Source organism: Vitis vinifera, chromosome 13, assembly GCF_030704535.1.
Source record: "Vitis vinifera cultivar Pinot Noir 40024 chromosome 13, ASM3070453v1".
NCBI lineage: Eukaryota > Viridiplantae > Streptophyta > Magnoliopsida > Vitales > Vitaceae > Vitis > Vitis vinifera.
The window spans coordinates 29,510,517-29,527,410 of NC_081817.1; the positions used below are offsets into that span (position 1 = coordinate 29,510,517).

Sequence of the window (16,894 nt, forward strand, 5' to 3'; positions counted from 1 at the left end):
TGTGGCAGGGTGTCGATCTGAGAATGCCAGACGAATAAATCTAGGAATGTGGTCACCATGAGTGGATATCAATAAAACACCTATCTCGTATCCAGAATGGTTGGCCGCACCATCAAAGTACATACGTGTAGACCCTCAATTTTGTCCCTTTAGCACATGTTTTAAAGTCCATTACCGATACTTTACAGTAATCTCTTGGTAGCCCATAGCTACTCACGCTACTTACCTTTCTTGAGCCACCTCGGAGACTTTAGTTGAGGGGTTTACCCGGCTCCACATTATGACCTTGGCTGCCCTTCAAGTTTAGATTAGGCTTCACTTAAGTGCACTTCAGGTCAGACTTAGTTAGGCCCACCTAGTCTCACTCTAGGCCCACTTAGGTACACTTAGCCCACTTAGGTCCATCTTGACCCATTTAGGTCCACCTTGACCCACTCTTAGGTCCACTTTAACCCACTTAGACTCACCAAAGCTCATTTAGGCACATCTAGGCCCACTTTGGTTTGCTAGGTCCACTTAGGCATCCTGGCCCACCTATGTTACCTTTTAGATAACTCCTATATGGCTTGCATAGTTCGCATGACTTGTATTTCTTAACACTTGCATGAGCTTGATTTCTTATTCATTTATCTATTTATTTATTTAGTTATTTATTTATTATATTTGTTTAGCTATTTGTTTATTGTTATCTATTTATTTGTTTTTACAAGATTGCATGTGATCAATTATTTCATCTCTTTTTATGATTACTATTATTATTACTATTAAATGTTTTTACTAATATGTACGTTAATAAATTTTTTTAGTAAGTTATTTTGTATTTTATTTTATGTTATTTGGTTATTTTCTTAAAGTGCTTTTAATATATTTTTTGGTAAGTTAAGTTTTTTAATATATATACATATATTTGTTTATACCAATTTGATAAGTTATTATTATTATTATTACCTTTAAAAAGGTTTGTTAATATTTTTTTTAATTTTTGAATTATGATGTATATAAAATAGAAAAACACTTTCCATAAAAGTTAAAATACCACTTTGCAATTAAAACATCACTTTCCATATATCCACGTACATATCCCAAAAGGAAATAAAATATTCCATAAAAAGGATAGGTTGCCATATAAATGGGATAAAAAAGAATAGAAGGACTGTGGGACTTTTTCTTTGAGGGAGATCAACACACGCAAGAGTTTTTTGGGAGGAGCGGTAGAGGACTTGAAAGACTAATTGGGCTGCCATTTCGACACATCAAGAGAGTATTTTTCCGATACAATACAGGTTAGTTTTCAATTTTTGATATAGTATTTCCTTTTTAGTTTGGGTTTTAGTTGATTGGTTTAATTAATTGTTTGTGATAAATTCTTTTAAATCTCGATTTCGAATAATCTTTTATTTTTCTTAGATTAAATGTCTCTCTTTTATGATTGCAATTCATTAGTTCTATGCTAGTTTATTTTAATCTACATGAAAGTTTAAATAAAGTTTATATTTTTAATTCCGATTAGTTTAAATTCTAGTTTATTTTTAATTTGAATGAGTTATTGATCTTAAATCTATTAGTTTAATTGAACTTGTAAGGTAAAGTTTATATTTTTAATTCCGATTAATTTGAATTCTAGTTTATTTTTAATTTGAATGAGTTATTGATCTTAAATCTATTAGTTTAATTGGACTTGTAAGGTAAAGTTTATATTTTTAATTCCAATTAGTTTAAATTCTAGTTTATTTTTAATTTGAATGAGTTGTTGATCTTAAACCTATTAGTTTAATTGGACTTGTAAGGTAAAATTTATATTTTTAATTCCGATTAATTTGAATTATAGTTTATTTTTAATTTGAATGAGTTATTGATTTTAAATCTATTAGTTTAATTGGACTTGTAAGGTAAAATTTATATTTTTAATTCCGATTAGTTTAAATTCTAGTTTATTTTTAATTTGAATGAGTTATCGATCTGAAATCTATTAGTTTAATTGAACTTGTAAGGTAAAGTTTATATTTTTAATTCCGATTAATTTGAATTCTAGTTTATTTTTAATTTGAATAAGTTATTGATCTTAAATCTATTAGTTTAACTGGACTTGTAAGGTAAAGTTTATATTTTTAATTCCGATTAGTTTAAATTCTAATTTATTTTTAATTTGAATGAGTTATTGATTTTAAATCTATTAGTTTAATTGGACTTGTAAGGTAAAGTTTATATTTTTAATTCCGATTAGTTTAAATTTTAGTTTATTTTTAATTTGAATGAGTTATTGATCTTAAATCTATTAGTTTAATTGGTCTTGTAAGGTAGAATTTGTATTTTTAATTCTGATTACTTTAAATTCTAGTTTATTTTTAATTTGAACGTGTTATCAATCTTGATTCTTTAGTTTAATTGATCTTGTGAGGTAAAGTTTGCATTTTTAATTCCAATTAGTTTAATTCTAGTTATTCATGTGTTTCTTGAAATCTAAATGTTAGTTTTTGGATGATAATTTTGTTAGTTTGTTTGATTAGGAAGTCATGAATTTGTTGCCCTAGTGATTGTTGGTCAATTTTTTTTTTTGAGGGCCACTAGAAACCCATGAAGGTTGGCCTTTACTCTCACCACTTTAATTGACAAGATTTCCTAAAATCTTTATTTCGTGATCTCTGTTTCCTTTCGTTTTGATTGATATTTTGTTTTCTATTTTTGTTATTTTAAAATTAATTTCCTTTATTTTAAAACAAAACTCTTTTTCTAAAAAAAAAAAAACCTTTTAAGAGATTTTTTTTTTAAATTCATTTAAAGTCTCTAGAATCAAAATCTCTTTTCTATTTAAAAAATAACATGCAACCATATCTTAATCGGTTTGCATCCTTCTCAATTTTCAATAAAAATTTTGGTTTTAAACAAAACGCGAATCAAAGCTTGTGGTCCCAAATAAATGGAACAATTTTAGGCTAAATTCGTGTATATTAATTTGGGGAATTGGTGAAACCCCTACATGAGAAATCTTTTTCAAAATTTATTTTTGCTACCACCCTGCTATTTATTGTAATTATATTTACATTTTTATTTTTAGGAATTATATACACGATATGTATGATAATTAATTATTCCGAATTCTGATAATTTTTGCTAATTAATTAGATAAGCATGTTATGATTTATTATTTATTATCTAACCCCCATGTCCTGAGGAAGCGCATTAGGAGTTATATATGCTATCCAGGTACGTTCCCAAAATTTCATGAATATGCATGTCATTGCCCTTATTTGATGTCATACTTGATTGTCTTGATGCTTGTTTGATCATCCTTGATAAAATGCATGTCGTGTGTCATATTTCTGAATTAACCATTGATGTTTTATGATAGCGCTTAAGAAGTGGTTCAGGTACGCACTCTAACTTTCCTTTATTGTGATTGATCTCCTTATTTAGCTTGCTACTTTTTGAAATCACCTAGCTTACTTAGGTATCTATAATTAATAAATTAATTGTCTCATTTCCCCAATTTAGTCAGTAAAGATCTCTTTAGGGCTTAGAGGGGTGCTACCTCCTAGAGGTACCTTCCCAATAAGTAACCTGATCTCTGGACCTAGACTTGGGTTTTTTCAAAGACATGTTTTTTTCCAAAAATTATGGAGTCACATTTTAGGGTTTTTCTTTCTTGTTTTATTTTCCCTTTAAAATTAAAATAAAATAAGTGGTGACTCTAACTTTTTCAAAACCAAATAATTTTTCACAAATAAAAAGCGAGTCTCGCCGATCGAGTGTGGACACACATGAAAAATGCGGGTCCACAAATTGGCGACTCCACTGGCCTCTGTCTCAAAGCCTCTAACTCTCTCCTCGAAACATCAATGACAGTGTTAAATGCAAACTGTCTCAAATTTGTAGACCCGCATTTTTCACGTGCGTCCTCACTCGATCGGCGAGACTCGCTTTTTATTTGTGAAAAATTATTTAGTTTTGGAAAAGTTGGAGCCGCCACTTATTTTATTTTTATTTTAAAGGGAAAATAAAACAATAAATAAAACCTTAAAAAAATGACTCCATAATTTTTGGAAAAGCGTGTCTTTGAAAAAACCGAGTCTAAGTCCGGGGATTAGGTTACTTATTGGGAAGGTACCTCTAGGAGGTAGCACCCCTCTAAGCCCTAAAAAGGTCTCTACTGACTAAATTGGGGGTTATGTGGTAATTAATTGATTAATTGTAGATACCTAAGTAAGCTAGGTGATTTCAGAAAGTAACATGCTAAATAAGGAGATCAATCACAATAAATGAGAGTTAGGGTGCACACCTGAACCACTTCTTAAGCGCTATCACAAAACATCAATGGTTAATTCAAAAATATGACACACGACATGCATTTTATCAAGGACGATCAAACAAGCATTGAGATAATCAAGTATGACATCAAACAAGGGCAATGACATGCATATTCATGAAATTTTGGGAACATACCTGGATAGCATATATAACTCCTAATGCGCTTCCTCAGGACATGGGGGTTAGATAATAAATAATAAATAATAAATCCTAGCATGCTTATCTAATTAATTAGCAAAAATTATTAGAATTCGGAATAATTAATTATCATACATATCTTGTATACAATTCCTAAAAAGAAAAATGTAAATATAATTACAATAAATAGCAGGGTGGTAGCAAAAATGAATTTTGAAAAAGATTTTCTTATGTAGGGTTTCACCAATTCCCCAAATTAATATACACGAATTTAGCCTACAATTGTCCCATTTATTTGGGACCACAAGCTTTGATTCGCGTTTTGTTTAAAACCAAAATTTTTATTGAAAATTGAGAAGGATGCAAACCGATTAAGATATGGTTGCATGTTATTTTTTAAATAGAAAAGAGATTTTGATTCTAGAGGCTTTAAATGAATTTAAAAAAAAAAACTCTTAAAAGGGGTTTTTTTTTTTTTTTTTTGAGAAAAAGAGTTTTGTTTTAAAATAAAGGAAATTAATTTTTAAAATAACAAAAATAGAAAACAAAATATCAATCAAAACAAAAGGAAACAGAGATCACAAAATAAAGATTTTAGGAAATCTTGTCAATTAAAGTGGTGAGAGTAAAGGCCAACTTTCATGGGTTTCCAGTGGCCCTAAAAAAAAAATTTGACCAACAATCACTAAGGCAACAAATTTATAACTTCCTAATCAAATAAACTAACAAAATTATCATCCAAAAACTAACATTTAGATTTTAAGAAACACATGAATAACTAAAATTAAACTAATTAGAATTAAAAATGTAAACTTTTCCTCACAAGATCAATTAAACTAAAGAATTACGATCGATAAAACGTTCAAATTAAAAATAAACTAGAATTTAAATTAATTGGAATTAAAAATATAAACTTTATCTTACAAGACCAATTAAACTAATAGATTTAAGATCAATAACTCATTCAAATTAAAAATAAACAAGAATTAAACTAATCGGAATTAAAAATATAAACTTTACCTTACAAGTCCAATTAAACTAATAGATTTAAGATCAATAACTCATTCAAATTAAAAATAAATTAGAATTTAAACTAATTGGAATTAAAAATATAAATTTTACCTTACAAGTCCAATTAAACTAATAGATTTAAGATCAATAACCCATTCAAATTAAAAATAAACTAGAATTTAAACTAATCGACATTAAAAATATAAACTTTACCTTACAAGTCCAATTAAACTAATAGATTTAAGATCAATAACCCATTCAAATTAAAAATAAACTAGAATTTAAACTAATCAGCATTAAAAATATAAACTTTACCTTACAAGTCCAATTAAACTAATAGATTTAAGATCAATAACTCATTCAAATTAAAAATAAACTAGAATTTAAACTAATCGGCATTAAAAATATAAACTTTACCTTACAAGTCCAATTAAACTAATAGATTTAAGATCAATAACTCATTCAAATTAAAAATAAACTAGAATTTAAACTAATTGGAATTAAAAATATAAACTTTATTTAAACTTTCATGTAGATTAAAATAAACTAGCATAGAACTAATGAATTGCAATCATAAAAGAGAGACATTTAATCTAAGAAAAATAAAAGATTATTCGAAATCGAGATTTAAAAGAATTTATCGCAAACAATTAATTAAACTAATCAAGTAAAACCCAAACTAAAAAAAGAAATATTGTATCAAAAATCGAAAACTAACCTGTATTGTATCGGAAAAATACTCTCTTGATATGTCGAAATGGCAGCCCAATTAGTCCTTCAAGTCCTCTATCGCTCCCTCCAAAAAACTCTTGCATGTGTTGATCTTCCTTCAAGAAAAAGTCCCACCGTCCTTCTTCTATTCCTTTTTGTCCCATTTATATGGCAACCTATCCTTTTCATGGAATATTTTATTTCCTTTTGGGATATGTACGTGGATATATGGAAAGTGATGTTTTAATTGCAAAGTGGTATTTTAACTTTTATGGAAAGTGTTTTTCTATTTTATATACATCATAATTCAAAAATTAAAAAAATATTAACAAACCTTTTTAAAGGTAATAATAATAATAATAACTTATCAAATTGGTATAAACAAATATATGTATATATATATTAAAAAACTTAACTTGCCAAAAAATATATTAAAAGCACTTTAAGAAAATAACCAAATAAAATAAAATAAAATACAAAATAACTTACTAAAAAAATTTATTAACGTACATATTAGTAAAAACATTTAATAGTAATAATAATAGTAATCATAAAAAGAGATGAGATAATTGATCACATGCAATCTTGTAAAAAAAAAAAATAGATAACAATAAACAAATAGCTAAACAAATATAATAAATAAATAACTAAATAAATAAATAGATAAATGAATAAGAAATCAAGCTCATGCAAGTGTTAAGAAATACAAGTCATGCGAACTATGCAAGCCATACAGGAGTTATCTAAAAGGTAACATAGGTGGGCCAGGATGCCTAAGTGGACCTAGTAAACCAAAGTGGGCCTAGATGTGCCTAAATGAGCTTTGGTGAGTCTAAGTGGGTTAAAGTGGACCTAAGTGAGCTTAGGTGAATCTAAGTGGGTCAAGGTGGACCTAAATGGGTCAAGGTGGACTTAAGTGGGCTAGGTATACCTAAGTGGGCCTAGGGTGAGACTAGGTGGGCCTAACTAAGTCTGAAGTGCACTTAAGTGAGGCCTAATCTAAACTTGAAGGGCAGCCAAGGTCATAATGTGGAGCCGGGTAAACCCCTCAACTAAAGTCTCCGAGGTGGCTCAAGAAAGGTAAGTAGCGTGAGTAGCTATGGGCTACCAAGAGATTACTGTAAAGTATTGATAATGAACTTTAAAACATGTGCTAAAGGGACAAAATTGAGGGTCTACAATACGCCAACCTGACAGACTAGTCACAGTAGCAACATCATCATCTGGGGAATCATCATCAATAACTCTACCATTAGAAACCGATAATGAGACTAAGTGATCTGCAACAATGCTCCATTTGATAGACTTCTGAGTGACATAATGAATGTCAAACTCAGTCAGAAGTACCAACCATCTCATGAGGCGACCGACCAAAGTAAGCCTATCAAACAAATATCTAAAAGGATCTAGACGGGATATCAAGTGCATTGAATACTCGGTTATGTAATGTCTCAGTCTTCGAGTAGCCCAAACCAATGCCAATCAGTAGCGCTCAATCATGACATATCTCATCTCATAATCTAGCATCCTCTTACTCAAATAATAAATAGCTTGTTCCTTGCCCGAATCATCGAGCTGAGCCAACATGCAACCCAAAGCTACGTCTGAAGCTAACAAGTATAGGAGTAAAAGATGGACTGGTGTAGGAGGCAACAAGACTGGAGGTGACAACAAGTACTCTCTGATCATCTCAAATGCACGCTGGCACTGATAATCCTAAACAGTAGGTTGACTCTTCTTCAAGAGTCGGAAAATGGGCTTGCAGATATATGTCAATCTAGCAATGAATATGCTAATGTACTAAAGTCTACCCAAGAAGCCTCTGATCTCTTTCTCAGTCTTCGACGTAGGCATGTCAAGGATGACTCTGATCTTATCTAGGTCTACCTCTATACCTCTCTCACTGACCATGTATCCCAGCAGCTTTCCAGAAGTCACTCCAAAAGTGCACTTCTTAAATAAAATAATAATAATAATAATAAACAAATGTGAAAATTGGAATTTAATAATAATAAACAAATATGAAAATTGAATTTTGGAAATTAGAAATTAAATTCGGAAATTGGAATTTTGAAGAATTATTTAAAGATGGAATTTAAAAAATAAATAAACTAATAATAATAACGAAAACAATAATGATTAAATAAATGAATGTGAAAATTGGAATTTCAAAAATTGGAAATTGGAATTTTGAAGAATTATTTAAAGATGAAAATTTTAAAAATAAATAAAATAATAATAATAATAATAATAATAATAATAATAATAATAATAATAAACAAATGTGAAAATTGGAATTTTAGAATTTGGAAATCGGAATTTTGAAGAATTATTTAAAGATGGATTTTTTTTAAATAAAATAAAATAATAATAATAATAATAATAATAATAAACGAATGTGAAAATTGGAATTTTGGAAATTAGAAATTAAATTCGAAAATTGGAATTTTGAAGAATTATTTAAAAAAACAAAGTTTTAAAAATTAAATTTGAGAATCGGAATTTCGAAAAATTATTTGAGAATAGAATTTTTAGCGATCATTTGAAAATAGAAGTTTTGGAAATTAAATTTTGAAAATTAAAGATTCAGGAAATGATTTTAAAATGGTATTTTTAGGAATTAAATTTGAAAATTGGAATAGAAATGAGAGTATTCGAGAAACCGAGATTTTAAGAATCATTTAAAAAGAATTTACAAAAATCAAACTTTGACATGTGAGAAAAAAGAAAAAAAAATAATCACCATGAGGCCACAAGGACCCATGCCACTGCCACTTATTTATTCAAAGAACTTGAAGTGCCCCTGCCACTTATGAAAAATCTCATGCCATTCATCAATTGTTTAAACAGTTTCATGCCATTAGTCAACTGCCAGCTTTTGGAAGTGGAGTAATGAAGCCCCACTTCTCCACAAAAAAGCACCAACTTGCAGCCCATTTACACATGGCAACACATGAGTTCTGGCAAGCATGGCACGACGCGTAGAGCTTCAACCACGACGCAGTAGAGACAGAAGCAGTGGTGGCAATCCGAAAGCACCTAGAAAACGCTACCGTCGTTACTAGTGATCGGCGCAACTGGCCACATGGCTGGAGTAGGTCGAGCTGAACCGTATAATGCCGCCGAAGAAGGACCTTGTTCGTTATCTCAGAGGTGCGCTCCGAGCCTTGATCTCATTCATATCGGTCATGTCCATGGTGGCACCGACGTTGACGCCAGCATGGGTTTTGGTGATGGTGCGAGTGGTGGACTCGGTGTTGGAGAGAGACAAGGAGAGATGGAGGTGGAGATGGAAATGGAAATGGAGATGGAGATGGAGGTGGTTCGCATGATGGGTTCGGTCTGGCACTTAAGAAATGATGATGAAGAGTATAGAGAGAGAGACCAGGAAATGATCAAGCATAATAAACCCATAGAGATTTCAATGCATCAGACAACCACAACTGCTTTCTAAACCCACATTCTATAAACACCCTCGTCTCGTGATCACCCAATATTTTGAAATATGCCAAAAACAGAGGAGAAAGGAAAGAGAAAAAAAAAAAACAGAGCATGCATAAGTTGCTTTCAAGGACCAAGATGAACCCACTAATAGCAGGAAAACCCAGGAGAATAGTTCCAAATGGGAAATGTAAAGTAAGTTGAAATCGTACCTGGACTAGGAAGAGGATGATGGGTTGATTTCTTGCTCCTTCTTCTTGCAACTCCAAAATAAAGGAAAAAGAAAAAAAAAAAAACAGAGCATGCATAAGTTGCTTTCAAGGACCAAGATGAACCCACTAATAGCAGGAAAACCCAGGAGAATAGTTCCAAATGGGAAATGTAAAGTAAGTTGAAATCGTACCTGGACTAGGAAGAGGATGATGGGTTGATTTCTTGCTCCTTCTTCTTGCAACTCCAAAATAAAATCTCTTTCCCCTCTCTGCTCGTTCCCTCTTCTTCCCCCCGCCCCCCCCCCCCCCCCCCCCCCCCCCCCCACGTATCTTTCTCCTTTTTTCAAAACCAACTCTTGACTAATTTTTCTTTCAAGTCGTCCTGTCTGGCCACCATAACAGCTCACTTCCAGTCCTATCTAGACTAATTTTTCTTTCAAGTCGTCCTGTCTGGCTACCATAACAGCTCACTTCCAGTCCCATCTAGTCGCCCAAAAACAGCTCACTCATCAGTCCCATGGCTGCCTTGAACAACTCATTCTCGAGGTTGTAAGAAAAAAAGAAAAAGAAAGAAGAAAAAAAAAAAAAACAAAAAAACCATTCCTCTCTCCCTTAAGGTCTACAAGTACACTTTCTTCTTATACCTTTCATATCCATTTCGTATAGCCTCAATACTAGTGTGTATCATAATCCTTAACCAAAAATTGTTATTAGGATTTTTCTATTTCTTTGTAAATCTTGAGAGGAAATTAGTTAAGTGTGAGGTATCACTTGAGTTTGCTAAGTGTGAGGTATCCATTGAGTTTGCTAAGTATAAGGGATCACTCGAGGGTATCTCTAAAGGAATTACGAAAGATTCCTTGAACCCAATAATCCAAGTGTACCATATTAAGGCTTTGTTTGAAGCCATGTTGATAGTTGAACTTCGAGTTTGGATTAAAGTTAGAGAAAATTGGACATAGGTTGATATTGGGCAAACCACTATAATTACAATTTATTGTTTATATTATTGTTTATATTTGTCATTTGCATTCATCTTATTAGAAAATTTTTAAAGTGACCAATACCTAATTCACCATTCCTCTTTTGTGTTTACCTTACATTGAATTAGTATAAACCTAATATATAACATTGGACATTGTAATCATTTTAGTGACCTATCCCCAAGCTTCCAACATGGCTCATAATATTGGCTCTAACACCAATTTTTGGATGAGACTTTGATCATTTCATCCAAAAACCAAATGGTGTCCGACAAGGATAGGTCAAATTGTTTAGACATCACAATCATGCAGGTAACTCACCCTGATCTTCCAACATGAAGCTCCGGTAACTTGAAGCCTTGACTGTAATATCAATTTTCAAATTCGACTTTACCATTTTATTTAAAAATTAATTAGAATATAATGATGATGATAAATCAAATCTTTTATGACATTTAATATCACCATCATTTAAATAACTTATCCTTAACTTAAAAACAATAATCATATTTATAAATAAAAAAAAACTCATTTTAAATTTAAAATAAAAATTTATATAAGTGTTTGAGTTTTTTATTTATTAAAAAATAGGTTTAGAACTAGAAAAAGAAAAATTTAACAAAGAAGTATAATTTACCTTTTATGAAAGTATTTTCTCTTTAAATTTAGTCCGGAAATGTTAATTTTTGTCTAATAAAACTTTTTAATAATAAATTTACATAATTTTAGCTTTTAACTTTCTACTTTTAATTAAAGAAAACAACGAGTAAAGAAACAGAAAAAAAAAATCTATTTTTTGATTTTCTAAAACTGGAGTTATAGTCTATAGATATACTTAATTTCCAGTTTTTGGTTTTTTTTTTGTTTTGTTTTTTTCAGTTAGCAAATTTCTAAATTAAGGAAAAAGAAATAACCTCAGAAACCCCAACCAAAGAGTGCCAAGTGTACACGTCAGACCGGTGTGCTACAAGCAGCCAAACTGTGAAAGAGAGACAGAAAGACGGAGGGAAAGATCAATGGCGGAAGAAGGAAAGGCAGATGAGCAACTCTTTGACCTCCTCGCTAATCTCCTTCAGCAGGTATTCTATTTATCAAACTCACCTTCGTTTCCTTTTTTTGGGTTATTTTGATTTTGGGTTGAGGAGTATACTTTTTTCCAATTTTGAGTGCAAAATTATTCTTCGAAGCCATCCCAAGTTTCCATTTTTTTTGGGTTGTGGGCACTTGGATTTGGACCTTTTTGGGGTTTGTGGATTGAAATTGGCAAAATTTTTTATCTGGGTATCTGGAATATATGTTATTTCTTTGAAAATGAATTGAATTTTTAATATAGGGCATTTGAATTTATGTTGTCGTGGGTGTTTGGGGAATTGCCTGCATTTGATTTTGTTAGTTGTTAGGTATTTGAATTGGGATTTGGTTTGCATCAGTTTGTTGTTAGGTTTTTGAATTGTAATCTTCTTCTTAGACTAGGTTTCAATTGGTGGATTAAGGGGTTATTTGGGACTTATTGGATGCTCCGGAGTCATATTCCCTATGTAAATCTCTGACATTGTACTTGATTGTTTGGGTGTTTCAAGCTTTAGAAGGCTTGAATTAGGGTTCTTGATCTCAGCGCTTTGTTCTTGAAATGAATTAGGTTTCTCCCTGTTAATACACCTCAGTTTTATCAATGAAATTCATGAACAATCTGATTAAAAAGAATAGGAGTGTTTATTTTCCAAAATGAATGAGTAGGAGATGTGTATCAAACAGTTTGGCTCATGAGAATGGAGAAAGGCAGAACGAAGCAACATTTAGGATGGTTTGAAGATTTGATGATAAGAGTAGAAATCTCACCCTCATTTTAAGAGTTTGAATTTAATAACATGGGACTCATTCAATTGCTGACTGCATATGGGAAAGAAAGTGCTTTTCCAATAGGGGATCAAAAACTTCTTGGGATCAATGAGATTCTACAATGTGTGAACTTCATCTGGCTGAAAATTTTATTTTGGTGTGGCTTAAGCATGGTAGAATTGGGGCTCATCTCTTGGATTTACACGAAATATTGTGAGCCGATTCTTATCATTTTAGGCACTTAAGGCAATATCATATATATACATCTTAATTATCTAATATTAAGATGGCTCTCTACAATAAAAAAAAACTGAGACTGCCTTTACTGTGAGGAGGGCTCTCATTGAAGACAGCCTCTCTCTCTCTCTCAATTTTTGATCCTTAAGGTCTAAAAGAACTAATATTTTTAGGTCTCTCCCTGTAAACAATGGTATCAAAACCTGAATATTACCCTTGTATAGCCTAAGCTTTTTGTTGGCTTACAAGAGAGAGGAATGCTTTGTTACTAGGAGTCATCCCATGTACCAAAAGCAGGCTATAACATAGCAACCGCTTCTTACTTTTATCTTTATTCACCATCATTTCTTTCCAATGAGGTTTTTTCTGAATGACTTCTATTCTGTAGGTTGAAGCACTAACCAATCAAGAGGAAGTTGAATTGCGTGCCAAAATCGAAGCCCTTGGATTAGAGGTTACAAAAGTTCCTTCAAAGTCTACACCACCCCTTGACGAGGTATGTTTGAGAATCCGTTACAGCCATTTTCAAACCTTTTCTTTTTGTTTGCCTTCCAAAAAGAGGCAGCTCTCTGTTTGTTAGGGACGAATTACAAACATGGCCTAATTGGTGTTTGATTTCTTGTGAATTTAGCTGGAAATAGCCAAGGAGTTGGATAAATTATCAGCAAAGTTGGATGATGTGGATGAGATGATATCCTCAACCATGGCTGAAGACCCAGAGGTTCGGTCTCTCCTGAGCAGTACTGCTGATGTATGGATGCCGGTTATAACTGCAACTTCTGATGAAAGGCGTAATTTTACAGCACCAGTTGAGGATGATAACCTTTAAAAAACAAGTTCTAAATAGATGTATCCCTTTTCATATTGTAATAAAATGACCTTTTTCTTATACTATTGCATTTCTGTCTTTGGCCATTTTTTCTACTTTGGAACCATCTTTTAGGATCATCCAACATTACTCTATACAAAGAATGATAAAGATGATAATTCTCTTGGCAGACAGGTTTTCTTTGCTAGTATAATTGAGACTGGTCTGTCATCTGCTTGCTTTTGTTTGGTGTTGGTTTAATTGTCAGGCTTCTATAATTAAGCTTAAGCATGTATCTTCAGAAACTTCCCAATGTGCCATTCCATGGCAGCTACATGCGACTTTCCTATGGGAATCATCCTTGCTTTTCTTCCAACCTAGATTCCATCTGTCCTTTCTTCAATCAGGAAATAGAAACTATGTCAAGAATTATTGGTTTCCACTGCAAATGATCAAATGGACCCATTTAAATTTTAAGTTTAAATTTAAAGTCATAATCACCTATATTCACTAATCATGGATATGATTGTGACGATTTCTCGGGTGGACGTTGAAGTGGTTGAGATGCATTAATTTAACAATTATTTGTTGTCGGTATTTTTGGTTGGAGGTATAAACTCAAGAAGGAACTCTTCAGAAGGAAGAAGAAACTTTGATTTGATGAGCATTTAAGAGCGCGGTCGGGCTGTTGGGGGGGCGATCTGGCTGTTTGGAGCTTGACCATTCGAGGGTTGTAGGGCTTTCTTGTAAATAAAACAATTAAAAATGAGGTGTTTGAATTTTTTTATAAATTCATGGCCATTTAAAAATGATTAGAAGTATTTTTTTTTTTTTTGAAAATATTTAGATATGTTTTCTTCAGAAATTATGTGTTTAATAAAATTTTTAAAATTAATTATTTTAACTATTAACTATGATATCACTCTTCAACGGGCTTGCTTGAAGTGAAGACTTGTATTTCTTAATGTTTTATAGCTTTTAATTTGTAGTGCTTTTGAAAAGTAATTTTTAGAAGAATTATCTACTAAATGATTTTGTAGGAATAATTTTTTCAAGTGATTTTCCACATATTTTCAAATTTCTGCGGAACTCTCAAAATCAATCCGGGCGTAAACAATTGTTCTGATTGTTATAATGTTAATGGGTAGCATTTTTTCAATCCCACATTAATGGGCAGTTTAGGGGTTTTGAAAGTATAGATCGAGCAAAGAGAAAGAAATCTTGTTACTTGAGAACAAAATTGAACTCATGCATGGTTAGTGATTCTTCTTTTCTTCACCAAACAATCTAATGGTGCATGACCCAAGAGGCTTGACGAATTTTTGAGTGAAAACAGCATTCATTTTAGCGGGTACCTGCTGTATCAGGTTTCACATTCCATCCCCATTCACCCCAGATCAAACTACAGCAGAAAACAGAGTTGCTTCCATTGATGGGGATAATCAAATGAACAAGTACAGGCTAAAGCCCTTCAACATGGACATGGAAGATGGTAGAAAGTACACCATTACTTAGATGGAGGTGATTTGACTATTAGGCCAAACAGCCACATCACAATGGACCCTAGAAGCCAAAATACAAGGAGAAATAGTAATAATCCAGCCAAAATGGTCAAGAATGGAGGACCTTGGGCATCTGATTTCTCCTTCTTGGAATCTCCCCCTACAGGATAAACAGTATTTGATGCAAACACGACAGCCATCCTTTGCCTCACCCTCAAACGTAACTCATTATTGAACCTAAAAGTAAGAATTTCACAGTGAGTTCTCAACCATAGAATAGAAGATTTTGATCAACATCACAACAGATATTCATACGAATTCTCAAAAATGTAATGCTATTTTGATTAGTAATTCCCAACTCCAAAAAGGGTCCCTAGAAAAAAACAGTTTTTGATAGTAGAAACCCCACTGAGCTCTTCCACTCTTTGAGTAAAACCCAAAGAATTCATGGTCTGAAATGGGGTATTCAATCCAGGAAAAGCTAAAATGGCACAGAGATAAACATGAGAACGTAGGAGGTGATGGAAAAATGGAGTGAAATCAAACCAATATTATGAAACTTCCTAGTGAAAGAAAGACAGAAAACCCAGAAAATGGAAGGGGAATACCTGGAAGAAAGAGGGGTGCAGGGGAAATTGGAGACTGGGGGAAGTTGAGGAGAGGAGATTGCACGATGAAACCCCAGATTCAGCAACTGGGTTTGGGGTTGAAATGATGGTGCCCTGCAGAGAAATGCCATTTGAGTGGCGGCAGATGATGGATTCTTGTGAGCTGTGAGTGGTAAGATTACTGAGATGAGTACTTCCTTTTAAGGCGGATGGCAGTTGACCTGCCTCCAGCCGGTTTCATTTTTCGCTCTCCATTTCTTTCCATTTTTATTTTTGCCAAAACTCCTCTTCAAAATAATAATAATAATAATAATAATATATGAATAAATTAGCATTAAAAAATGTAATCTTTCCCCCTTAAATGAAAATTAACAAATATGGATATTCTTGCATTAATTTTAGAAATATATAAACACCTAGAAAGTATTCTATACCTTAATTGTATAAGATTAATATGATCTAACTATTTATTTATATTTCAACTTCTCAAAACTTAATAAAATTAAGTAAACATAGAAAATCATTTGAATTTAATAATCATTATTTTTTTAATTTATGCACTTAATAAAGAGTTTTTCTATTTGTTTGATTAATTTTTATTCGAAAAACATAATATTAAGGTTGTGTTTGGTTCCCATAAAATGTCAAGGAAAGAAATAATAATAATAATAATAATTTTTTCATATTTAATTGCCCTATAAAAAATTATAAAAGAAAATCAAATATAATTAAAACTAGTTAAAAACTTATATATTTTTAAAATATTTAATCTTTATATCAAACAATTTATTAATTTTTAATATATTTTTATTTTCCTTCGCTTTTCTTTCCCTCATACTTTTCATTTTTACTTTCTTTCCCTTATGTTTTTCCCTTAAATTTTTTGGAAACCAAACATAACCTAAATTTATAAACATATTTCTTTTTATAAAAGTTTTATTTTAATTTATGGAAAAAGTTTTTTCATATTTAATAAAATTTTACAATACTAATATTACACTTCCACTAAAAAAACAAAAGGTTATCTTGAATAAAACCAATAAAAATATTAACAAATACAGAAATACTTATCCTAATTTTAGAAATATTAAATGCTAAA

The 16,894-nt window shown here is 31.5% G+C and overlaps 2 protein-coding genes across 2 annotated transcripts; one reads left to right on the forward strand and one right to left on the reverse strand.

Moving 5' to 3' along the window:
* The first annotated feature begins 11,656 nt into the window (after positions 1-11,656).
* Positions 11,657-13,875, forward strand: LOC100254452 (uncharacterized). The gene is made up of 3 exons (XM_002267914.4): positions 11,657-11,880; positions 13,266-13,373; positions 13,509-13,875. The coding sequence occupies exons 1-3, from the start codon at positions 11,818-11,820 to the stop codon at positions 13,704-13,706; spliced, it is 369 nt and encodes a 122-aa protein (XP_002267950.1). The 5' UTR covers positions 11,657-11,817; the 3' UTR covers positions 13,707-13,875.
* A 1,213-nt stretch (positions 13,876-15,088) lies between these two features.
* LOC100259569 (uncharacterized) lies at positions 15,089-16,029 on the reverse strand. The gene is made up of 2 exons (XM_002271518.4): positions 15,796-16,029; positions 15,089-15,424 (listed from the first exon to the last, which is right to left on the reverse strand). The coding sequence occupies exons 1-2, from the start codon at positions 15,924-15,926 to the stop codon at positions 15,193-15,195; spliced, it is 363 nt and encodes a 120-aa protein (XP_002271554.1). The 5' UTR covers positions 15,927-16,029; the 3' UTR covers positions 15,089-15,192.
* Positions 16,030-16,894: the final 865 nt, after the last annotated feature.